Source organism: Mustela putorius, unplaced genomic scaffold, assembly GCF_011764305.1.
Source record: "Mustela putorius furo isolate JIRA1106 unplaced genomic scaffold, ASM1176430v1.1 tig00003846_pilon_pilon_pilon, whole genome shotgun sequence".
NCBI classification, from domain to species: domain Eukaryota; kingdom Metazoa; phylum Chordata; class Mammalia; order Carnivora; family Mustelidae; genus Mustela; species Mustela putorius.
In genome coordinates this window covers 7,520,550-7,546,024 of record NW_025421999.1, presented here as the reverse complement: position 1 = coordinate 7,546,024, position 25,475 = coordinate 7,520,550, and the positions used below count along the sequence as shown (strand labels likewise).

Sequence of the window (25,475 nt, the reverse complement as noted above, 5' to 3'; positions counted from 1 at the left end):
AGATGCTTGAAGGGATGGAACTGGAAACAGAGAAGCCAGAGGGAGATATTTTAAAAGTTTAGACTAGAAATAGCAGCCAAGATAGAAAGGAGGGGACAGTGGTTAGTTACATTTGGGAGATAGACGTAACACAATTTAGCATCTTGATATATGATCAGTGAGAGAAAACAGGCAATAACTCCTGCAAATTCTAAGCTAAGGAAAGAGAATCTGCAAGTTAGAGAAAGGATTTTTGTTTTTATTTTTATTTCTAGTCAAAAAGAATAAGAAGCCCACTGTAAATTAGAGAAAGTTATACAAATAAAGCACCCTTAACCTCACTATCATTTTCATATTCTTTCTTTCATACATTTTAAAAGAACTAAAATCACTCAAAATACAATTTCAAATTTTAACTTTTCTATATATACTATCAGCATTTTTTTCTATGTCAAAAATTTTTCTGACATTTGTAAATGACTATATAGCCTTCCATCTGTTCATGAACATTTTAGAAGGGCTGAGTTTTGTGTATTCCTTACCTAAAGTCCCCACAGTATTTAATTTATTAAATTTTGATTTCTGTAATCAAGTTCCCAATAATACTATGAGATTGACCATTTGACACCACTTTGCATTTGTGATTCTGAATCTCTGGCCAGAAAAGTCCTTCTGAAATCTTAAGGACTGCAACATTTTAAAGGTTTTCTATCCAGAGATTCCATATGGATGTTCAGTGGCAAGCAAGTTCAGGGCAAAAATGTCTCAACCGTAGCTGCTGATAAGGCCTCCAGCATTTAAAACTCTCAGCACTTTGAGAATTGAAAACCCTTGTGCTATCTTGTAATAGCAATACTTGATCTGTCTGGAATTGAATGACATTCCCTTAATCAGCATACCGTATACTAAGTGCTAGGAGTGAAAGCCTATGCTAGGTTCTAAAATTAGAGATGAATTGAACATAAACTTGTCCCTTAAGCCAGTGGGATAGTTACTTAAGGAGCAGATTCCAAGACCATTTCTCTAAAAACTATGTTTTATTAGGTCCTGGAATATGGTCTGTGAATCTTCTTTTTTTTTTTTAAGATTTTATTTATTTATTAGAGAGAGAAACTGAGTGAGTGAGAGAGAGCACTAGAGGGGGAGGGTCAGAGGGAAAAGCAGGGAGCCCGACAGCATCATGACCTGAGCTGAACGCAGTCGCCTAACCAACTGAGCCACCCAGGCACCCCTCTTCACTTTGAATAAGCCTTCCAGGTGTCTCTGTTGCAGGTGAGAAAGTCTCAGAACCATTTGGTAGACTCTCACCTGAGTCTACAATAGGCCAGTTATGGGATCTTGAAAAAAAGTTCCTTAGTCATTCAAATCTTTGGTTTCCTTATCTAGAATACTAATAATTGTATTCAAATTGGAATTGTTAATGTAATTTGAAAACAGGGCCAGCTATGTATTTTGCAAGGCCTTGTGCAAATGAATATACAGGGCCCTTGTTTTTTAAAAAAAACAAAAACAAAAACAAAAAACGGTTAGTAATTTCAAAGAGAGCAACAGCAGAGAATTAAACCAAGCATGGGGCCCTTCTCCACATTGGGCCCTGTGGTGTGACTACACAGATTGCACACCCATGAAACTGGCTGATAGACAATATATGAATATATCTACACAGTATAGAATATATCCATACTTACAACAAATCCACATACACGTACTTTTAGAAATGCAGCAAATTTTTTGCATAGAGTATCATCACCAGTGAAGGCGAGAAAAGATTGCACAAAGGAGGTGATGCCAAAGCTGTAGACTTGAAGGATGAGACCGTGTTTGCACACGGACGTGCCTGGGAGGAGGCAAAGCAACGGGTGCAGGAGCATGGAACTGCTTACCCAGTATTACTGTTGTGTTTCCCGTGCCACGTGACATCGTCAAAATTAGCGTCTGCCCGTTAGGGATGTTAAGGTAATGGATGTAAAAGAGCTTAGGGTGCTATATTCCTACAACAGTTCTCCCTGAAGGGGAAATAATCAGGGCCAAGACAGACCTGTTTTTTCACTTCATTCTTCGTCCGCATTTCAGGTGGGGGATGATAATCAACCACCAGGGGGCATGATTGATCCCAGTAGCCTGTTTTCCAGAGCATTGCTCCCTCCCCAATAATTGTTTAGTAAAAGAAATTTGAGACTGTCTCATAACCTGGAAGGATTGAAATCCACCCTGGTACTGATCCAGATATCCACTGCCTCAGTCGTATTTTATTTTATCGTGTTTATTTTATTTTTTTAATTGAAAAAGAAGCCCGTGCTTGTGTTTTTAGAGTTTTTTTTATTAAAAATTTTTTAGTGTTCACTAGGAGCCAGCACTTATATAATGACTTTATGTGTATTAAATTCATTTAATTCTCATGACATCCTTATGGGTGGCACTAATATTGGTGTTTTAGGAATAAGGAAACAGATTAAGTAGAGACTGTATTTTGGAATGCAGTTCCCAAAACCCAGAGGCAACCCTCATAGTGTTTTTTGCTCTTGTTTTTATTTTTATTAGTTTTTTTTAATTTTCTTTTTTTTTTTTTAGATTTTATTTTTAAGTAATCTCTATACCCAAGGTGAGGCTCCAACCTTCAACCCTAAGATTAAGAGTTACATGTTTTACCGACTAAGCCAGCAAGGAACCCCAACCCTTTTGAGTTTGATGCATAATTACTTCCTATGCAAAAAAAAGTTTTATATGTATGCAAATGTTTATATGTAAACAAATATACATAGTTGGTTTTATTGTTTGTCTTAGAACAGCAATATCATATTACATGTATTATCTATACTTGGTCATTTTTTACAAAATCTAGTCAGAATTTTCTACATAAGCATACAAGGTCTGTCTTAATTAAGGCATATATTGTATCCCATTGTGTCTACCATCGTTTGTTTAACCATTTCCCTTTTATCCATTTAGGTCATTTTTTTTTTTGCTATCCCAAGTAATGCTGCAACAAACATCATTGTACACACATCTCTGCTTTCTCACGCCAAAATTTCTCCGACATGGATTCCCAGAAGTGAAATTATCAGTAGACATGCAGGTCTTAAGATTGTGATAGATGTTAGCAGATTGCTCTCTCATCCTCCAACAATCAATGAAAGTTTTCTTCCTTAGGCTCTCAGCTGTTTTTTTTTTTTTCTTCTTCTTTTCTTTCCCCATCGGAAGACATGAGATTTCCCAACTTCTGTTGTGACTAGTGTTTTGAACATGATAAAGATGAGCTCCATCTATTAACTGTTCTTGACCGAATGAATAGGCTGTGATAGACACATCTTATTTAAACCCATCTAACAGGTGAGAAGAATCACTCCACTGGAGTTTTCCTGTGAATTAGCATAAATTTACATGCATGGTGAGCGAAGGGGTGGCAGTGGAGGAATTTCCCTAGTGCTACATTCTCCTCAATGGAAAAGCATAGAAAAGGCAAGGAAGAGACAGCTATGACCCCTAGAAAGGGAGCTCAGGCTAAGCTACCAGGTAGGCAGTTATCTCCTTCACTTCTGTTTACCGACTATCAGAGTTAATGTACTTGAATGACCATAAAGAAGAATTTATTCATTGACTGAAAAAAAAATCATTGTGTCCCTATGCTGTACAAGTATGGTTCGGGCTTCTTGGAGCCCACAAAAAATGTAACTAAGAAAGACCGGTAAGGATTATCGACAAATAACTGTATTTGAAATGAATATGTAAAATGACTTACCTAAAAGCACACAGTTGAACAGTGGCAGAATTAGTATTACAGTCCAGGTCTTATTTCCTCAGATATGCAGTAAATACTTGTGAATGAATGAGCCGATGGTTCATGTGCACCATTGGTACTGCCAATATATATTGAAAGTTAATATCACCCCAGGATAAATATAAATACAAAAATTTAGAGAGAGGAAAAAAAGATCACTTCTAGCTGGAGATATTAAAAGCTTAATGAAAAATGTGGAATTTAATATGCCCTTAAAAAATGAGAAGGATTTTGATTTCTAGCAACTGGTGGGGAAGGAAGGTCTTATGCATCTGAAGAATAAGAACAGAGACACTGATGTAGAAAAGGACAAGTATGTTTGAGGAATTTTTAAATCCAAACAGATGGGTTAAACCAAGATTATAGAAAAGTACTAGAGAAAAGAGTTTTCTAAAGATTCCAGATCTACCAAGGGTTTGAGAAATGCATAGTGATCAGCATTCTCATTCTAAATATGCTATCATAGGCAATGCTGACTTCTGAGCAATTTTTTAGTATTTTGTGAGAAGGGGGGAAAAAATGAGTGTGACAGCAAAATTAATTGCTTTTTAAAATTATTTTTAATTTTCACTTCTTCTATTTTAAAAAAGGGAAACTTTAGGGAAGTAAGAAATGCTACCCAAAAAAGTCCAATTTCAAGAGGGAGCAGATGTTTATGGGGGATATTCTGAATCTCAACAGTCTATTTAGCAAGTCAGACAAAATAGCAGAACTGCCCCCTGTGAGGATATAGAGTTAGCCTGGGATTAAATGAATCTGGAGTAGCAGAAATGTTTACCAGTGTGATCGAGGAAACTTTCATTTGCAAATACTTCCCACATGGCCCTATTGTTCATGTCACAATAAATACTGTCAGGCCTGTTAAGCACGGATCAGCAGCACCTTTCATGAGGAAGGAAATAACTTCAAGTCCACCAAGTGTATTTTGCCCATAGCCTAGTCCTTCCCATGAAGAGTTACTCTTGATTTTTGCATTTCGTGTCCCTCTCCCGGGATATTCCATACGTGCAAGTGTGACCTAGCGATCATATTACAGTTCTAGTCACCTAAAACAGAATCGTTGTCATCAAAAACGCTGTATATCACGTGTTGCAGATGGAAGGATGCTGACCCAGCCTCTTGGTAGGAAGGAACCTACAGCAATCAAGTCCTGATACCAGGATGTGGCTCTTGGGATGAAGCCAGGTCGAAGTCATTCAGTGGCTGTCAGATAATGAACCTGTTGTAATCACCAAGTCACCGAGTTACTTACTATCCCACTGCACCCAAATGGAGAAGTTCAGATGGAGTCTTGAAGAGCCTCCTTCTAACAAAGGGATTTAGGCCTTTTAGGATACAAAAGCAGTTACCATTTATGACCACAGTTAAGGGATATTGTTTTGAGATTAATGATTACATTCCCAAAAGATAAACATAAACTGTTTGAAGTGCTGATATCTTAAAGGAAACATCCTAAAGTAATGACCACACAAGGCTCATTCTAGGGTTGTGTGATGCAGAACAGGATGGGAACAGGTTTCCTAAAATCGGTATAAGTCAGATTTAATATCCCAGCAGAAAACATAATTTATGGTCTTGTGGATGATGCAGTCTTCCCCTCAGTTCCTTGACTCTACACCACAAAAAGGTTGATAACTTCTTATCTTCTAGGAGCAATGGGTAAATTTAGAATAAAGATTCTATTGGCTAGAACTAAGTGTAAAACTACAAAGATGTAGAAATCTCAGATGATAAAAGAATTTAAACATTGTACATTTTTTTATATCAAAGATTAGGTGGCTTATAATTTCCTGTTCCCCTTCCTCCAGAGTCTGGTTTATTATCTTCTAAGAGCTTATGATCACACCCTCCTTCTTTATCCAAGGCACTCTACCAGGATTTCGTATGTGTTACTAATCCAGTGCCAACCACTCAAAGTAGAACAAATATTTCCATTTTAAGCCTGGGAAAATGGAGCTCTTGTTAAACTGGTTTTTAGGTGACAGAGTTGGGATTTGAATTAGGCTTCTCTCTTTCAAAGCCTGCGCTCCTATTGTGACAACTTAATGATTTATAAAATGTCACATGTATGATTTGATTTAGTTTACACAAAGACTGTATGAAGGCAGTGATATCCTACCCTTTCCCACAACTTGATGCTAAACTTCTTAAAAAGGATAGACTATACTCATCTGTTTTCTCACTTGTTTACTGAAACCAATTCAGTCTTGTTTGCTTCCTCATTGTACCCCCCAAACCACTCTGGTTGCGAGGTCCCGTGGATATATTTTTCAGCCCTTCCACAACTCGCTGTTGTAGTCAGTTGATGTCCTTGTCCCATGCATTCTGGGATGACACTTTCTCTTTCTGCTCCTTTTTCCATTCTGGCCCTTCCTTAGTCTTCCTTGCAATTCTTCTTCCTGCCCCTTAAGAATTTTGGGGTGGTCTGTTCTATTCACTTTTCTAAAATGCATACTTTTTTTTTTCTTTAAAGATTCTGTTTATTTGACGGGCAGAGATCACAAGTAGGCAGAGAGGCAGATGGGGTGGGGGGAGCAGGCTCCCTGCTAAGCAGAGAGCCCTATGCGGGGCTCCATCCCAGGACCCTGAGATCATGACCTGAGCTGAAGGCAGAGGCTTTAACCCACTGAGCCACCCAGGCGCCCCTAAAATGCATACTTTTTTAAAAATGGTATTATTCACATCCATAGTTGAAGAAATAATCAGAAGCCAGGTAATAGAGAGCTTTGCATACAATGATGAGAAATCTCTATTATCTAGAGGCAAAAGGAAGCCATTGACAGATTTTTGGGAAAAAGAGTAGTGATGCTGCTGATAGAGATAGGGATTATAGAAGAAGGAGAGACACTGGGGGCTTTCAGGTTTTGAGATAATGTAACTGAGGTGTCTATAAGAAAACCAGGCAGTCGGGCCACAAGGAGGAAGTAAAAGAGTCTGGACCTGGGCTGGGCAGAGAGGTTTAGACTAGAGCTGAAGAATAATTTCTCTAACTCAACAAATTACGGCTCTACATTGTCTGACCATTCAGCTGCTGTTGTATAGCCCAGAACTGGATAGTTAACATACAGGAAATGTATTTTAGTTAGCTTCAAGATCCTTTATAAGTTCAGGGGCAAAAAAGAAAGAACAGAACCAAGATCAAAAGGAAATGTTAAAATATCACCTGCCTTGAGTTGTTTTTTTTCCAAATCTGATAGGAGCCAGAGTTTTGGCTTTGGGGTGCCAACTCTGCCTCCTTCTCACAGTGTGATCTTGGACAAGGTATTCAAAGTGGTGGTGATAGCGGTCCTTACAGTATTGAGTTGTGAGGCTTGCATGAGAACACACATGTAATGCCTGACACACAGGAAAAACCTCCAAGAGGGCTGGCATTTTAAAAATTACAATTTTTAACAGCCTAAAATTTTTGGAGTAACTGCATCCCAGTTTTCGGTGACTTCATGATTTTCACAGGTGCCAGTATTAGAGTTACAGAATAAAATATTTAGCAGGGGCTATAAATGAGGGTGTGTGTCTAGACCACTAGTGAGAGAAAAATTAGCCCAGCTCCTCCTGGCTCTGTCATTACATACGAACACAATTATCTAAAACATGAGGACTTTGAACTAGTGGAACGCCCCACTGTCTTTAAAGTCAAAAATTACTCAAGCAAGATCAGCAGTGATTTTATTCCTAACCACTCTGTGTGTGGCTCTGAGGGTCTACAAAGGTTATAGGCAGAAGAAAGGAAACCATTTCTGGCCGCATCACCCCCCCTGCCACCCCAGAGAGCCAACGAGAATTATATACCCAGTGCATATGTGCGATGTGGATAAGGAAGGGGACAGGACTCCTTCTGCCTCCCGCCATGGGCTGAGTCCTGTGTTTTCACTCCAAACCCTGAACAACACTACAAGAACTGGTGTCACTGTTCCTTCTTAGAAACAAAGCAGTTTAAATAGTGAGTTGAAATAAAACAGAATCCAGGCCCTATAGTCCTTGCTCTTTGCAAAATATAGAGTCTAGCCTATTAGTAAAAAATATTTTTTGATTCTTATTTTATTTTTTAAGTGAACTCTACCCCCAATGTGGGCACAGATTCAAGACCCCGAGATCAGGGTCTCATGCCCTATGGACAGAGCCAGTCAAATGCCCCTGAAAAGGATGTTTAACTCAATACAGACATGGGCACACACACTGCAAAGACACAGGCATGAGTGTTACATGTGGGTAAATCCGTATAGCATAGACATTGGTTGCCCGTCAGCATGGTCTAATAGTCCTCTGCAAGTTGGGAATGTTGGCAGCTCATATGCTTTTACATTACAGAGGTGCTGTGGGGAACAATTAAATGTCTGGAGCCTGCTAAGGATTATTAAGTGCTAGCGATTCTCCTCTCAGGTAATAGCTTTTGAGCCATAAAGGGACAGTTAAATAAGCACTTCCTTTTTAATATCATTTTCAAGAGATAAAAAGGAGTCTAAAATTCTGTAATGGCTAAATTTGGTACTGCTGTTTGGGAGATGAAGAAACTTCAGAGCCTTTTGTAAAGAGATAATTGCCTGCTTCTAAATTTCTTCAGATAGAATTTTTTATTGGAGTAAATTGTCGAAGGTCCACAATGAGGGAGACTCTCTTCCAGCTGGAAATGCAGTCTTGCGCGCAAGGTCTGTAACCCATGCAGCCAGACTCCAGTGACAGTGCTTCTAAGGGGCTCGGCTGATTTTTACCTGGTTGTTTTTCAAGCCTGCGTTGTGGCTGTGGTTTGTCCCATCCCTGTCAGACCTGAAGGACCTCAGCTCCTCAGGTGACAGCCCCTTCAGTGTCTTGATCCAAAACCTCACCCTCTCAGGTTCTCCTTTCTTCACAGCACCAGAACACCTTCTCTTCTCTCCCATCTTAAAAAAAAAAAAAAAAGACCAAAGTTCAAAGCCCCTTGGCCCCTGGGTCTCCATGGAGCTATCTTTCCCTTCCTTTAAGGTTAGCTTATAGTTTGAACTCCTTGTTTCTTTTTAGACCTCTATTTCCTGGTCACTTTATTTATTTATTTTTTTAAGATTTTATTTATTTATTTGACAGACGGATCACAAGTAGACAGAGAAGCAGGCAGAGAGAGAAGAGGAAGCAGGCAGGCTCCCTGCTGAGTGGAGAGCCCAATGCGGGGCTGGATCCTAGCACCCTGGGACCATAACCCGAGCCAAAGGTAGAGGCTTTAACCCACTGAGCCACCCAGGCACCCCTATTTCCTGGTCACTTTAGAAATACACAAGTCAAAAAAAAAAAAAGAAATACACAAGTCACATTTCTGCCACCATCTCCCCTTTCCCTTCCACTAATAAACTGTCCTGGAAGTGTTTTGACTGTTGACAAATAACCTCTAAGTTGCTGCATCTTATGGACATTTCAGTGTCTACCTTGACTTTCTTGTGGCATTTGAAGCTCTGGCCACTTCCTAGAATTTCTAAAATTTCCCCCCACCCCTGGGTTTTCCTTCTATTTTCTGGTCTTTCCTTCTCAGGTTCCATCAAGGTTCTCTCCAGGGTTCTCAGGGCAGAACTCTTCATGTGCACGCTAAGATGTGATCCCAACCATCCCAAGACTTCTGCTTCCACCATTAAACGTATGCTACTAAACCCCCCCAAATGTCTGGTCCTGGCTGTCTTCAGAACCTGACTTCTGAAACCTACCTAGTATCTCCTCTTGGATATCTCGCAGGCATCTAAGCTCACTCTGTCCAAAGTATCTGCTCCCACTGCAGCCTGCTCGTCCTCTAAAACTCTCATCTCAGTAAATGACCCCACGATCTGTTAAACCTAGAAACCTATGGGTCATCCTTGACAGCTAAACAAACCCAGCATAGTATAAGGGCTAAGAGGAAGATTCCAAAAGCAGACTGCTTGAGTTTCTCAGTTGGCTCAGTTGTTAGCTGTGTCACTCTGAGTGGAATTTTTACCTCTCTGGGCCCGTCTGGTTCCTCATCTATGAAGTGGAGAGAAGAGCAGTACCTGTTATCATCATAGTGTTGTTATCCTGATTAAATAACTTTTGTGAAGCACCTCACTATCTGTTTATCCCTTCTCCTGTTTAAATCATTATTCTGCAAGATCGTAACACCCGCTTCTAATGTTTAAAGGCATTCAGAGTCTTCCATCGCCATTCACCCCCAAATTCCTCATTTTGTCTGTCAAAACCCTGCATGCTCAGCCTTGGCCCCACCTGCACTGCCCAGGACCAGGCAGAAAACTCTTCTTTTCTTTTCTCTGGGGCTTTTTGCATGCTCTTCCTTCTGCCTTGAATACTTCTCTCCCTCAATTCCCAGCCACTTTTGCCTGAACAGCTCCTACTCATTCTACAAGTTTCAGCTTGAATATCACTCCCTAGGAAGTCTGATCCCAGACTGCTTCAGTGCTCTGATCTGAATCTCCACACCACCCTATAATTTGTCTAGCATCCCCGTGCTTTGTTACAATTTACCATAATAGATTCTTTGTCAAGTTCCTCCCTCAGACTACATTCTCCACAAAGTAAGGAACTCTTTCTTTTGCTTCTCAGTCTCACTGCTTGGAATATCCTGGGTGATGTGCACATGATCGAACAAGCATATGCACCCAGGATATCCCAGACAGAGCTTATACTGAGCAACATAATCACATAAAATATGAACCTATGGACTTTTGGGGAACTTGGGAGAAAACAGCTAGAAAGTTCACTACCTAGTCTTCATAGGAGGAAAAGAATATGGACTATTTTAAACTTCTAATAAATAAAATATTAATATTTTAATATTAAATTTAATAAGTATTTTATTTATTTTAAAATATTTTAAATTCTGAATCAGTGATGGGCTTTATTGAGATCTAAAAAGTAAGTTTTTAAGATAGAGTGAAATGCTCCGGGTCTTTGTTTCTCTACTTCCTAATGTTCTGAGAAAACACTCAATTTCACACTCATCCTCACCCTACCACATTTGACAATTAAAATATATGGGTCGTTTTCTGCCTATTACCACCAGCCTAGGTTTTATTTAGCTTTACTTAGTTACAATAACATTGATTTTCAAACTATGCTATCTCCAGAGAGTCAGATATTTTACCCCATTCATAGCTCTTTTTTTTTTTTAAAGATTTTATTTATTTATTTGTCAGAGAGAGAGCGAGCGAGAGCGAGCACAGGCAGACAGAGTGGAAGGCAGAGTCAGAGGGAGAAGCAGGCTCCCTGCCGAGCAAGGAGCCCGATGTGGGACTCGATCCCAGGACGCTGGGATCATGACCTGAGCCGAAGGCAGCTGCTTAACCAACTGAGCCACCCAGGTGTCCCCCATTCATAGCTCTTAAACCCCAGAGTTTAAAAGAAAAGAAGACTCATATATTTCCGTAATGAAAGAGTATGTGCCTGATATATATATATATATATATTAACTTTTGGTATGCTTCATATTCTCATACAGTTGATTTCCTAATGCACGAGCCTTCTTCTAAACCAGGTGCAGTTACATGATAGACAATGTGATCCTACTGATGAATGGTGCATTGCAAAAAAAATCTGTGAAAGAAATTCTGGCCAAGTGCCACCCTTTGGGCCGTTTCACAGAAATGGAAGCAGTCAACATTGCGGAGACACCTTCTGATCTCTTTAATGCTGTTCTGGTGGAAACACCACTAGGTATGAACATGTAAGCAATTATATCACTCCTTATGCATGCTTCATAGTCATCAGAAAATGTACATTCAATTCCTTTTCTCCATGAGTCCGATGTCATACTGTACAGATTCCTAGGCATGGAAGGGACATTAAGAAATAATTTAGTCCAGCTCCCTCATTCACAACAAATAAAAGTAACCTTCCCAGAATCACATAAGAACCATTGGTAGCTAAGTAGGAGCTGGGGCTCACCTCCCAACCTCCAAACCTTTGTATGTTGTGCCAGATCATAGTAAATAAGTGATAGAACTTGTAATTTTTCAAAACAATTAATTTTCTAATTCGGTTTTTTATGATTAATTCCTTATCCTTTGGTTTTAAACTTCTGTCTGAATAAGGCTGTATTGTGGCAGTGTTTTGTTCTAGGAAGTTGAGGAATGCCATTTTTCGAGATGCTTGGGGCGCCTGTGAAATGACGTGAATCAATGATGAAATAAATGCTAATTTCATTATAATTTAACACTGATAATATTTCTAGCATTTTAAATCCTAGCAGGATCATTTTATATATGTTATTGTCAGGAAAACTGGAGGGTAGCGATTCATAGCAATTCACTGTTGACCATGTGTCAAAATTTTTGCTGTTGAAAACAAATTTTTTTAAAGATTTTTATTTATTTATTTGACTGAGAGAGATCACAAGTAGGCAGAGAGGCAGGCAGAGAGAGAGGTGGAAGCAGGCTCCCCTCTGAGCAGAGAGCCCGATGCAGGGCTTGAGCCCAGGACCCTGGGATCATGAACTGAGCCGAAGGCAGAGGCTTTAACCCCCTGAGCCATCCAGGTGCCCCGAAAACAGAAATTTTAAAAAGTAAAAAAAAAAAAAAAAAAAAAATGGCCATCATTTAATGTATGATGCTAAGGGAGTGTGGTGGAAAGAGGGTAAGTCATAATCATGGATATTTGACTCCAGGCTCTGCCTGGTCCCAACCTGGTGAGGTAGAGCAGTGCAGTTTTCCCTCAGTTTTCCCATTTTAAAAATATTAGTATCTTAGTATAAAAGCGCTTTGAAAACTAAATACGACACAGTTTTAGTACAACTCAATGCTTAGCACACAGTAAGGCTGCAAATGATAAATGCTGCTATGAGATGATGGGTAAGGAGGGGGCTTCCAAAAGTAAGCCATAAAGTGACTAGTTCCGAAGGTGAAATAGATGCAGTGTTCCGTGACCAGTTGGCACATAGTAAATACTCAGTAAATAATGACTCTTATTCTCATCGCTACTGGTAGCTGAATCCAGTCTGTGGCTTGCCCCTGCACAGTGTTCTGGTCAGCTCAGGGTAAGATGTTCAGGAAATCGTTTCTACAGTTAATAATCATGCTTTCAATTAGTTTATTTTGTGTGATAATTTCTGCTTTCAGCTCCATTCTTTCAAGACTGTATGTCTGAAAATACCCTTGATGAACTGAATATTGAATTACTACGCAACAAACTGTACAAAGTAAGTGTCTCCCAAAATACTGTGTGTTTCTTTATGATATAATACATCTTAACCAGTGTTCTTCATTAAAAGTTACTTTGCCCATTAGCCAATTTCTGCAATTTTGAAGCTTTGTGGGCTTGGAATACAGTTTTTATGGTCCTGGTCTTCTAGTTCAGGACATAAATGTCAGCTTCCCCTGAAACAGCAAGATTTTTGAGAGGAAGTATGTGCCCCATTCTTCTCTTCATTCCTAGCTCCTTGCCTGGTGTGCCTGGGACATAAAAGGTAGCAGTTGGATCGATGGATGTGGGTGGGTAGACAGATGAGGAAGGTGAACCTTATCCATTTTTTAAAAACCTGCATACAGGGGTGCCTGTCTGGTTCATTTGGTGGAGCCTGCAACTCTTGATCTCAGGGTTGTAGGTTTGAGGCTCGTATTGGCTGTAAAGATCACTTAAAAATAAAAAATTTTGAAAAATGAAACATAAAACAATGAGCATACCTGTGATCCTTGTGTTACACAGTATCCATCTCTTTCCTCCTTGAATTTCACCTTGCCAACCTGGCCAGCTCTGTGTCTGAACTATGTTGCTACCATTTGTGTAGCTCTATGTCCTTTGGGCTGAGCAAAATCTGGCTATTTTCACTCATACAACCATAGCATCTTTGGACAATCTCACAGAGTAACTAAAGGAGTGTCTGCTGTCATGCCATTTATATAACTGGTCATGCTAAAACATATGGTCCTTTCAAAAGCACTGTGTTGCAGGTAATTTTCCTTTTTGTGAAGAAATGTATGGACTTAGAGAAGGCATCCTTGAGATACAGCTAAGAGAAGGCACTGCTCTAAGCAGATTATAGGCATTAATTCACCTTATCTAGCCAGCAAAACTCTCTGCTCTCCCCAGTCCTCAGAGGAGAAAGCAGAGACATGGGGAGGTAAGATTTACTTGGCAGAAGTGAGTTAGCTAGTAAGTAATTGAGTTGGGATGCAAACAGTCTAATTGTTTAGCCCAGACTCTGCCTTCCAATGTGTCCTCCATGTTCAAAGCCCATGTCTCCTGGGCACCAAGAGAGATTAAGTGTCAGCACAAGACCAAATCTAGAACTCCTTGGTGAGTTCATAAAAGAGCTTGGCACTCTTATTAGAGTACCAAAAGTTAACCGTGTGAAATAAACCCAAGAACCATGCAAAAAAAGTGCTTATTAAGGAATCATAAGGTACGATAAATACAATTTTGTTCTTTTTTAAAGCTGTGCAGCATGCTTCAATGTGAAAGTTTGTATCAAATTTTTAATAAAATATCGCCCTACGGGACAAGTAATTCAACCTCCATTAAAGTATTTAATAAGCCATGAAAAGCTGATCTACAAATTTCCAAAGGAAATTACCTTAATTTATTGTTTTATGGTCTTTCTTCTTCTTAAGTCTTACCTCGAGGCATTCTATAAATTCTGTAAGAATCATGGTGATGTCACAGCAGAAATCATGTGTCCCATTCTTGAGGTAAGAAAGTCCTTAAATTTCTTTATGCCAAATAATGTGCTTACACACTTTTCATTTACATAATTGTACTTATATATCTTTATGTTAGAAGCTCCTTTATGTTAGAAGCTCCTGCGGGTTCCTTTGTGGCTGTCAGTTAAGCATCTGCCTTCGGCTCAGGTCATGATCCTGGGTCCTGGGGTCAAGCCCCATGTTGGGCTCCCCACTCAGCAGGGAGCCTAATTCTCCCTCTCCTTCTGCCCCCCTGCCCATGCCTGTTCTCTCTCATGCTCTTTGTCTCTCTCTCAAATAATAAATAATTTTTTTTTAAAAAAGCTCCTTTATCTAAAAATAAAATAGGGGCACCTGGGTGGCTCAGTGGGTTGAAGCCTCTGCCTTCAGCTCAGGTCATGATCTCAGGGTTCTGGGATTGAGCACCGCATGAGACTCTGCTCAGCAGGGAACCTGCTTCTCCCCCTCTCTCTGCCTGCCTCTCTGCCTACTTGTGATCTCTGTCTGTCACATAAAAAAATAAAATCTTTAATAAATAAATAAAAATAAAATAACATATTTTATCATATATATCATTTGATGCCTTCAGTTAAGAGTGACATTTTCTAAGTTTTCTACATAGAAATTCTAATTTTGAAATTAGAAAAGAATGATGCTTATAGTAGTTTTGTCATGATTCATTTTGATGTAATATAAACGAAGTAGATTGTAATTAGTTAAAATTTGGGTATACTATGAGCAATTGGTAGACCATGAGGACTTGTAATAATAACGCAACCCCCTCCAACATTGGGCAAGCTGGGAATTCTCACAGTGTGGAACCAAAGTCCACTGTAGGCCTTGTTCCTTATATAAATCCTAAAATAAAGGAGGCTCAAACAATCCTCAAGTGTTCTGCTCTGGGTAGGAAAACTCTTCGGGTTAGGTGATTCACAGATGGCCTGCTCACTACATTAGGTTTCAGGTGCCACTACTGCTTTCTTTCTTTTTTTTTTTAAAGATTTATTTATTTATTTGACAGATAGAAATCACAAGTAGGCAGAGAGGCAGGCGGGGGTGGGGGGAGCAGGCTCACGCTGAGCAGAGAGTCCCATATGGGGCTCCATCCCAGGACTCTGGGACCATGACCTGAGCTGAAGGCAGAGGCTTTAACCCACTGAGCCACCCAGGCACCCCCCACTACTGCTTTCTAACCTGCCTCTCTGACTGATGCTATAATCTTTTTAATTCTTCTTTATCATCACAGATTTCATCTGTGCTCAGAGATCGTCTTGCTTGCATGTGTGGATCTCAGAGATTCAGGCTAGAGATCAGAAGGATCTGGGGATATCCTCGGCATAGTCTGTATTGTGTTTCATACAAATCTCTTCTGCTGGTTTCACTTGGATAAGGGGCAGCAGGGAGGCAGACACCATTGTAGACTTTTTAAAAAGCCCTTTGCTTTGCCCTGTGAAACTCAGTTTTTTCTAAAGAATGTCTTTAATTGGGGCACCTGGGTGGCTCAGTGGGTTAAAGCCTCTGCCTTCAGCTCAGATCATGATCCCAGGGTCCTGGAATCGAGCCCCGCATTGGGCTCTCTGCTCTGTGGGGAGCCTGCTTCCTCCTCCTCTCTCTCTCTCTGCCTGCCTCTCTGCCTACTTGTGATCTCTATTTGTCAAATAAATAAATAAAATCTTAAAAAAAAAAAAGGTCTTTAATCATTAGATTACCTGTCACAGTGACTTCATTGGTAGGTAGATTAAATAGTTCAATGACTTCTGATTTCAAGAAAAAGCCTGATAAGAACTGCCCTTTAGGCCAAAAAAGGGAAAAAACAAAAAACCTGAATAACTTCATCTGCATATATTTTAAATTAATTTCTAAAACTGTATATGATAAAATTAGTTCCCTTCAAAACATCTAATCATTAAAATTTTACAGTTAAAGATACTTTGCTATGCCTTGTTGAAACTCTTCAAGCAAAAGCAGTCCTTGAAGTAACAATTTATCACTGGAAGACTCCAAGAAATCTTTTTTGCCTTTATCTATATTACACAGAAAGTGGGCATGGATAAATAAATAACATTTTTTATGGTATACTAAATGTCAGAAAGTGAGCTAGTCTCTTTCAGACATTCTGATCACATAACATAAGTGACCTGCTGGCCCTGTGAAGCACTCTCCTTGTCATAAATTTTTAACTGCTAGCTACCCTATAAGAAGCCACAGTAATTTCTACTGACATAATTCCTGTGGTTTAGAAATGGCTTGTGTGCTTTATACGTACAAAATATGTGAAATAAGAGCTATAGCAAAACTCATAACCTTACAGAAGATGTAAAATGACACTATTAATAATTAACATTTATTATGTGCCAGATAATATCCCAGGTGCTTTATATACTTGAATTCACTTGGACTTCAAAGCAGCACAATGAGGGCATCTGGTTAAGCATCTGCCTTCAACTCAGGTCATGATCCCAGGTCCCGGGATCAAGTCTCACATCAGGCTCCCTGTTCGTCAGGGACCCTGCTTCTCCCTCTCCTTCTGACCCTCCCCCCATTCGTGCTCTCTCTCTCTCAAATGAATAAATTTAAAAATCTAAAAAAAAAAACCAAAAAACCAGCACAATGAAAATCTAAAAAACAACACAACAACATGGGAGTTTAGTATCTATTTCTCAGAACTGGCAACTGAGGTGCAAAGAAGGCTAGTAACTTGCCAGAGGACACATAGCTGATAAGTGGTAATGTCAGAATTTGAACCCAGGTAGCCTAGTCTGGATCCTCTGTGTTTGTCCACTATATTACCTCTACATTAACTTCACCATTTGCAATTCTTGGATAAAAGTAAGTGCTAATTCGAGGCACCGGGTGACTCAGTTAAGCATCTGCCTTCCCCTCAGGTCATGATCCCAGGATTCTGGGATCCAGCCCTGCGTTGGGCTCCCTGCTCAGTGGGAAGCCTGCTTCTCCCTTTCCTCCCGCCATGCCCCCTGCTTGTGCTCTCTCTCTGTCTCTCTCTCAAATAAATAAAATCTTTTTTCTTTTAAAGTGCTAATTCATGAGCAAGATCATATTGCATGTGCTATAAAAATCAGAACTAGGTAAGAATTATGTCTCTGTAATCCTCAGTAATGTAGAAAGGACAGCACAGTATTAGAAGAATCTTTATCACTGCAAGGGTTTGATCAAACTATATACCCAGTGTTCCCATTATCCCTTTCCTATGCCCATGATACTACCACATTAGATTAGGTTTTCTTCAAGCTGTGTTAAAAATAAAAGTACATTTAACTATCTTTATGTAAAAGCGTTGTTACACTAGCATGCAGTTATGATGTCTCTAATGATATGATCAGAAGAGAAGTGTCAGATTTATATAAATTGATGTATTTTTAAAAATAAATAAATAAATTGACATATTTACATAAATATATCAGATCATGTAATTAGCCCCCGTTTTACTCGTGCACCAGTAGCGCACTTCCAGTTACAGAATTTTTCCAGTTACAGAATTCTTCCATGTCTGTCCTTATTTAATCTTAGTTGACAGGATACTTCAGAAAACTCAGTATGGTAAAAGAGAGCACTGTTAACCTGGCCTTGCATGCAAAAATTTGACCTAATTACAAGATTATGACTTCATATGAAAAAAAAAAAGAAAGAAAGAAATTGACTTATGTTCAAGACAAGTGTACTGCAGTTTAACGTTTGCCTTTGTGCCTTTTATTATTTGTCTTTGCCTTTCTGACAACCTGTATGTTTAACGAAACAGTGAAAAACAAGCTTAGAATAAGTGTGTTTCATCTTCCTGAGCTAGCAAGGCTAGGTTCGATTCCCATTCTCTTCCCTCTCTTCCACGGCCATCAGCCCCTCTACCCACTGCCCCCACGAGGTATTCCTGCCCTCCAATAATGAACCGGCATGAATGTGTCCTGATCAGCCCAAGCCCAACTCGATCATGTGCAACTGATAATGATTTTGAATACGTCAACAGTATACTTTTGCAACAATAACAAAAAATAAGTTATGGTTTCAAAATGAATGCGTGTAAGGAAGAGTGAAAGGACATAGGACATCTGGCATCATCTGTGCCACACAGGAAGCCAGCCCTCCATAAATGACAGAGTGGGCTTAAGTGAAATCGAATACCACCCATTTACTCTAGTCCATAATCAGATGTTGTGTCAAACTGTCTGCTTAGGGATGGTCAAACACAAGATAGCCCTTTTACAATTTCAAGATTATAGCTCCTTTCACTAAGAATACACACACGCACGCACACATGCACGCACGCACAGAACCTCCAGACTAGAAAAAATTACTAAGGTAGATACATCAGGCAGTTATAGTAAAAAGGAAATTAAAGGATAATAGGATTTCAAAGGAAATCATATCAAATTGGGGAGGAAATAAAAGGGCTTCTTGTTAAAAAAAAAAAAAAGAAAGAAAATGGCATTTGACGGGACCCTCCAATGCCCGTAAGGTTTCAACATGGAGGTTTCTGAAAGGAAGGACACACACTGTAGGCAAAGAGAAAGAAGTATTTACAAGAAAATGAAGTTGGCAAGTTCAGAGAACCTATTGTGTCAATCAAAGTCCTCTCTTGGCATAGCCTGTGAAGCCTTTTCTCTTCCCAACTACCTGTCCAGGTACCCGGTGCAGCCTACTTCTTCACCTGCTTTCCTAGTGCTTTGCCCAAGACCGTTCCTCCACGCGTCATGTTTTAACTTAATGCGCCTTCCTCCTCTACAGCAGCCTCTGCTGCTTGGCACGTCTGTAGTGCTGCCTAGTCTACCCTGCTGCTCCCCATGAAAACCCTAACATCTTCTACAGCAGTGCATGTCAAAAACAAAACAAAAACCTCCAACGTCTTAGAACTAGAAAGCACATTAAAGGGCATGGTGGGGCAATTAACTCTATTGTTGGTCCTCCTGCTCTAATTTTTATTTCAAGGTTTCCGATTGCCTTGAAATCTCTCTCTTGCATTTCTTCTGTCCCTGGAAGGCCTAAAATTCCTGACAGTTACATTCAGTGTCCAGGGGAAGCTGCCTTTGCTTTTAAATGAGGTCTCTTCCTGCTGGTGGGTCACCTATACTTGGTCATGAGGTCAGTCAAAAGGATCAGAAGGAACCAACTCTCACCCTCCTGATAGGAAACACCTGTTCTAACCAGAGAGTTCCAGTAAAATCTGTGGCAAGTCTGGATTTGTTAATTCGTCAAAAGTAAGCTGATCAAAGTAGAGCAATTTATTTCAGCTATTGTTTGCATACAAATAACCTTAGAATCCTGTTAAAATGCAAGCCCTGGTTTAGTAGGGCTAGACAATTGCCTGAGACTCTGCATTTCTTTTTCTCATGACCTGAGTCAAAAACAAGAGTGGGACGCCTAACCGACAGAGCCACAGCAAAACTGCATGTTTAACAAGCTTCTAGGTGACATCAAAGCTACCCATCCAAGAAACACACCTTGAGTAGCAACATTATAGAGAATATTGGAGAATTTTGAAAGTAGTAAAATCACAGATCACTGTACTGGATTCAGTAAATAGTTGTGGTCTTTGTATATTTCAAGTACTGGATATTAAAAAATAAACAATAAACAAGAGTGACATGATTTCCCTCAAAGATTTTACAGTGTAGTAAGGAGAAAAATAATTTCCAGATCTTAAAATACTGTAAGTGCAGGGTGTTTCAGGTAGATGGAGAATTTCTCAGCTCAAGGACACTATGAGAAACTCCCATGATAGGCAGAGAGGATCCCATGAAGGACAGACTAAGAAGGTATGGTCAGAGGAGGTAGGAAGAGAACCAAGAGACAGAAGAAACATGGAGTTGAAAGGAATAGTAAGAAATTTCAAGAAAAACTGAGTGGTTAGAGGAAATCGGCCTGACATGGAGCTGGTTGCTCAGGTGCCCAGTGGTGCTCAGCACAAAGACAGGGCCTGAGTATATGTGACCCACCTGGGAGAGCATGAGGTCCAGCCCTGTCACCTTACAAGTGAGGAGATAGGCCTGAGAGGAAGGTACCTTGTCCTGGGCTAAATGATCTTGAGATACACAGTTAGACTGATTGATGTCCAACCTAGGACTTTCAAGAAGAAAACCAAAACCACCAAAGTACAAACAAATGGTAAGTAGCACAAAGCTTCATTAGGTTAAAAAGAAAAAAAAAAAATCCTAACCTCAGGAACCAGAAAGAGATGTTAACATTTACAACACGCACTCTTTGGTCCAGACACCCTGCCAGGCACTTCCACTTATCTTGTCCTATCCCTGGACAGACCCCAGCAAGTAGGTACTATTCCCATTTTTATGGAAGAGACATTTGAGATTCTAGTGACCTATGTGACAGAAATCCATGAGTAACTAATTGCAGAGTGCCTGGGAGGTAAAGTTCAGTGGGGTTTCAAGAGTCATGGACCATTAACGCTGTGTGATCCTTCTCTGGCAAGCAAAATTACTCCATTAAGGGTTGGGGCACCTGGGTGGCTCAGTGGGTTAAGCAGCTGCCTTCGGCTCAGTTCACGATCCCAGGTTCCTGGGATCCAGCCTCTCCTTGGGCTCCCTTCTCAGCAGGGGATTCTGCTTCTCTTTCTCCCTCTGCTATTCCCCCTGCTCATGCTGGCGAGCGTGCGCTCTCTCTCTCTCTCTCTCAAAATAAAGAAGTAAAATCTTTAAAAAAAAAAAAAAGGCTAAGGGAACATTAATAACACATGTTTGTATTATAATTAGACAAAAATCTGGAAAGAAAAGCAAATCACTGTGGAAATGAGTTTGTCTACTTAGGGTTCTGTTTATAGTATTTCGTACATGGTTAGATTTCACTGATTTTATGTCTTGCAAATTCAGTTTGAGGCTGACAGGCGTGCTTTTATCATCACTCTTAACTCCTTTGGCACTGAACTGAGCAAAGACGACCGGGAGACCCTCTACCCGACCTGTGGCAAGCTCTATCCTGAAGGGTTGCGCCTTTTGGCTCAAGCTGAAGACTTTGATCAGATGAGGAGAGTAGCAGAGCATTATGGGGTACGTAACTACACCAGGCACCCTGAATTTGTCACATTTTATTACCTGTACTTTTAAAAGTTCACACATTAAATTTACATGTCTTCTCTAAAGCCATTATGTTCTTAAGGTAGAAAGCGATGTCATTCTAGAACTTCTCCCAAAGAAGTACTTCAAATTTCCAAGCCATGTGGGTTTTTCTTTCTCTTTCTTTCTTTCTTTCTTTCTTTTTCTTATTGAGGTTCCTGCCAAGCAAGTACTTGTTTAAATCTCCAAGGAGCAGTCATTTGAGCAGGTCTTTTGAAGTGCTTCATAGAGCAAGTTCCCCAAGGGACTGGTGCAGTGTTCTGGATATGTGAGCTCATGTCGAACTTACAAAAAAGAGCCTGACCCAGCAGTCCTTACCCATTGGGTAGACACACTCAGGTACAGGATGTCTACTTGAAATGCAAGGGAGAATATGGACACACTGGTTTCTACCATTCCCTTTAATCAGGGCCAGAAATCGGGGATGAAAGGAGGGCTCTATGTTGTTCCCCTACTCCACATCCAAATGCTCTCTTAAGAGCCTGCAGCTTCTCAGCTCATCCCCTAATTCCATTCCTTCTGACTTACGGTGACATGATGCCCTCTGGATAACTTTTCCAGAACTGGGATGACACTCTTACCTTTTCTTATGGGTTTCTGAAGACTTCTGGGAAAGAGAAGTCAGCAAACTGCATAAATCTTTGTAGTAGCTTATAAATCTTTGTAGTAGCTTATGTCATCACAAGAGGCTTTTTAGCATAATATTAAATTTTGAGCTTCTCCCCAGTTTCCACCCCTTCCACACTTGAAATTCCATGTGAATTTTATCAACTGTCATTTCAAAGAACCCATGAACCCATTCTGGTTAAACCACAAGCATTCATTTATCCTCTATAATGTGCCCAGCCAGCCCTAAGAACCTAATGCAGAAATTAGCTCATCTTAAGTATATCCAGAGTAGACTTGCTCTTGCCTCTTGCCCTGTAGGCCTGAATAAGCCAGTAGGCTAGATATCCATCCATACTCTTTTATCTGGGTTTTTTTTTTTTGGTATTGTTTTCAGGAGGCCAAAGATCTCACAAGAAAACATTCAGTCCTTCTGGGTAGATGAGAAGAGAGACATCATTTCTATATTGCTAAGAAAATATCTTCATACCTATTTATAAGAAATGAGAATCTGTTTAAAAATAGCCTCTGTTTTTTAGGTATACAAGCCTTTGTTTGAGGCTGTGGGTGATGGCAGTGGAGGAAAGACATTGGAAGACGTGTTTTATGAGCATGAGGTAGGATATAAATGGAAATGCTATTAGCTGATGTGTGCTTTTACTCTCAGTTTTAGATATTTCTTACTTTGGGTTTTCTTTTGGTGGGACTTCTTGTTTCAGTTGATCAGTTCAGCTGATTAAGTACATTCACAATTTGACAGCCAAATGGGTATTAGTGTCTCTGCCTTGGAGGCCCAGTGGTTCCCATATGATGGCTTCCTGTTGACTTGTCCTAGCCAAAAACATAGTGTGTCTTATCCAGGACACATAGCAAAGCTCTGGAAAGAATGCAGCTGTTCCATAATTAACTAAAGAATCAGAAGTAGGACATTCTTATGGTCATATATGGATTCTCCTCATAGTGTACACTCTGTGATGTGCATCTCACCCTAATCCATCCCTTAAGAAGGACTTGTCTACAGTTATAATACAATTTAGGAACACAGTTATAACACTTAGGAATTATTTGCATAGAATTCTATCTGGAGAGTCTAGACTATTTTCTTTACCTGAAAAACAGAAGAGTCTTTAATCCATTTATAGTCAATTCCTGGGCTATTAACTATTCAACAGAGGGCTTTTTTTGAGGGAGATGGGGATACCAGATAAGGTCTTTCAAATCTGGAGAATTTTTCTAGTGTGTTTTATTCGTTTCTCTAAAACCACTGGCCCTTCCCTTTCAGTTGATTGAGAGAAAATCCTGAAATTTTACCCAATTTTAGAGTAGGACTGGCTCCAGAAAGCAGTTCAGGCCTCTTCCTCTAAGTCCTGCTCCAGACATCTTCAAACCACTCTCTAGTGTTTGTCATACAAAGAAGTAAAAACAATGCAATTTATCCCATATATTAGGGAGGTTTTTAAAATTTCACACTGTTGCACAACCGCTTCAAAGAAGGCTGTTAAGAAAGTGGCCCTTCACAGAAAAAATAAGTGTCTGTTACTGAAAGCAAGGACTTCCACTTCCTGAATACTTAGCTTGACGCTTTCAGAACTGCAGGAGGGACGCAGTACCTCTCATCCTTTTTTCAAAATGGAATGGAATAAAAGAATGGTTCCATTTCAGACTTTACATGAGTTACACAACTTTTTTTAATTTTTAATTTTTTATAAACATATATTTTTATCCCCAGGGGTACAGGTCTGTGAATCGCCAGGTTTACACACTTCACAGCACTCACCAAAGCTACACAATTTTTTTTAAGTTGTCTTTTACTGTTCTACCTTCTGCAGAAAAACAACAACAACAACAAAAACATAAATTTAACCGAATGTCAAATTGCTGCCAAGCATCCTAAGAAAGCTCAAAGTTTTGGTCTACGGAAAATGGTTTACCTAAATGAGGCAAGCCCACTAGCTAGAAGCCACCATATTTTTACTACAAAGTTCCACACATACATACACAAACACTAGATTTTCCCAGGAATCTTTGTGCTAGCAGTGCTGTGAAGATTTGGAGTTTATCTACTGATTCTATAAACCTACTTTATTTTACTTATTTTTTATAAGGTTACTTTTTAAACTACTATTGTCTATCTTTATCTGTAGAGTGACACTAAAGTTCCCTTTAGAACTTGCTGAATTGCTACCATTTTCCGGTATTTGGTCCAATTTGGGCATTGCCTCTTTGTTTGTTTGTTTATTTTTAACATTTTACTATTTATTTGACAGAGAGAGAAAGATCACAAGTAGGCAGAGCAGCAGGCAGAGAGAAAGGGGGAAGCAGGCTCCCTGCTGAGCAGAGAGCCCGATGAGGTGGTTGGATCCCAGGACCCTGAGATCATGACCTAAGCTGAAGGCAGAGGCTTAACCCACTGAGCACCCCCAGACATTGCCTATTTAAATACAAATAAGCACTGTACAAATACAAGCCAGGCTGTAGTTTAATATTATTTCGTAAATGTTGTATACTCCTGATAAGTGATGGTCTTTATTGTTTTTTCCTTCCTCAGGTACAAATGAACGTGCTGGCATTCAACAGGCAGTTCCACTATGGCGTGTTTTACGCATACACAAAGCTGAAGGAACAAGAAATGAGAAATATTGTGTGGATAGCAGAATGCATTTCACAAAGACATCGAACTAAAATTAACAGTTACATTCCAATTTTATAAGCCAGTGTGGAGCTTCCAATGCAGAACATCTTAATTATTAAGAAGAGGTTCCAAGGAAATTAAAAATTGTGTTATATTCTCCGGGTTACACAAAAATAATTTGCACTGCAGCTTCATGAGTTGCAGATCCACTAGGAACCTAGTAAACCAACAGAAACAAAGTGATTCTTTTTTTTTTTTTCCAGCAGCCTTAAATTGTTTTCCACATTTATGTCTCACTCTTTTACCAGACCTTAGACATTAGTTCTAATTAACCTTATGGTACTTTCCCTATTTTTGTTTAGTTGTATTAACAATTAGATCTAATTAAAGTGTTTTACTCTTGCTTTCCCTTGCTTCTCTGTGGGCCCAAATTACTATCTGCTTCACTTTTCCTTCACTTAGGTCCACAAAAATCCAGGGTTGTGTGAGGCCAGTATTGACCATATGTGCTGAAAATATTGTATTTCTTTTCTTTTTAAGATTTTATTTTATTTTATTTTATTTTATTTTATTGAGAAGAGAGAGAGAAAGTACATGTACACACAAGTGGAGGGGGTGCAGAGGGAGAGAATCCTAAAGCAGACTCCCTGGTGAGCATGGAGCCCAATGTAGGGCTCAGTCCTATGACACACGAGATCATGACCTGAGCTGAAACCAAGAGGTGGATGCTCAAGTGACTGAGCCACCCAGGCTCCCCAAAATTATAAGATATTTAAAGTATCAATGTGATATTTTAAAATCAA

The 25,475-nt window shown here is 39.7% G+C and overlaps 1 protein-coding gene across 1 annotated transcript in view; it reads left to right on the top strand.

Moving 5' to 3' along the window:
* ATP6V0D2 (ATPase H+ transporting V0 subunit d2) overlaps positions 1–25,076 on the top strand; it is a 44,373-nt gene extending 19,297 nt beyond the window's left edge. Inside the window, exons 3-8 of the mRNA XM_004766965.3 lie at positions 11,220–11,398; positions 12,799–12,878; positions 14,290–14,367; positions 21,192–21,368; positions 22,580–22,657; positions 24,589–25,076. Of these exons, the coding sequence (XP_004767022.1) occupies positions 11,220–11,398; positions 12,799–12,878; positions 14,290–14,367; positions 21,192–21,368; positions 22,580–22,657; positions 24,589–24,750 (754 nt within the window). The 3' untranslated portion in view covers positions 24,751–25,076. The remainder of the gene's footprint in view (positions 1–11,219; positions 11,399–12,798; positions 12,879–14,289; positions 14,368–21,191; positions 21,369–22,579; positions 22,658–24,588) is intronic.
* The last annotated feature ends 399 nt before the right edge of the window (positions 25,077–25,475 follow it).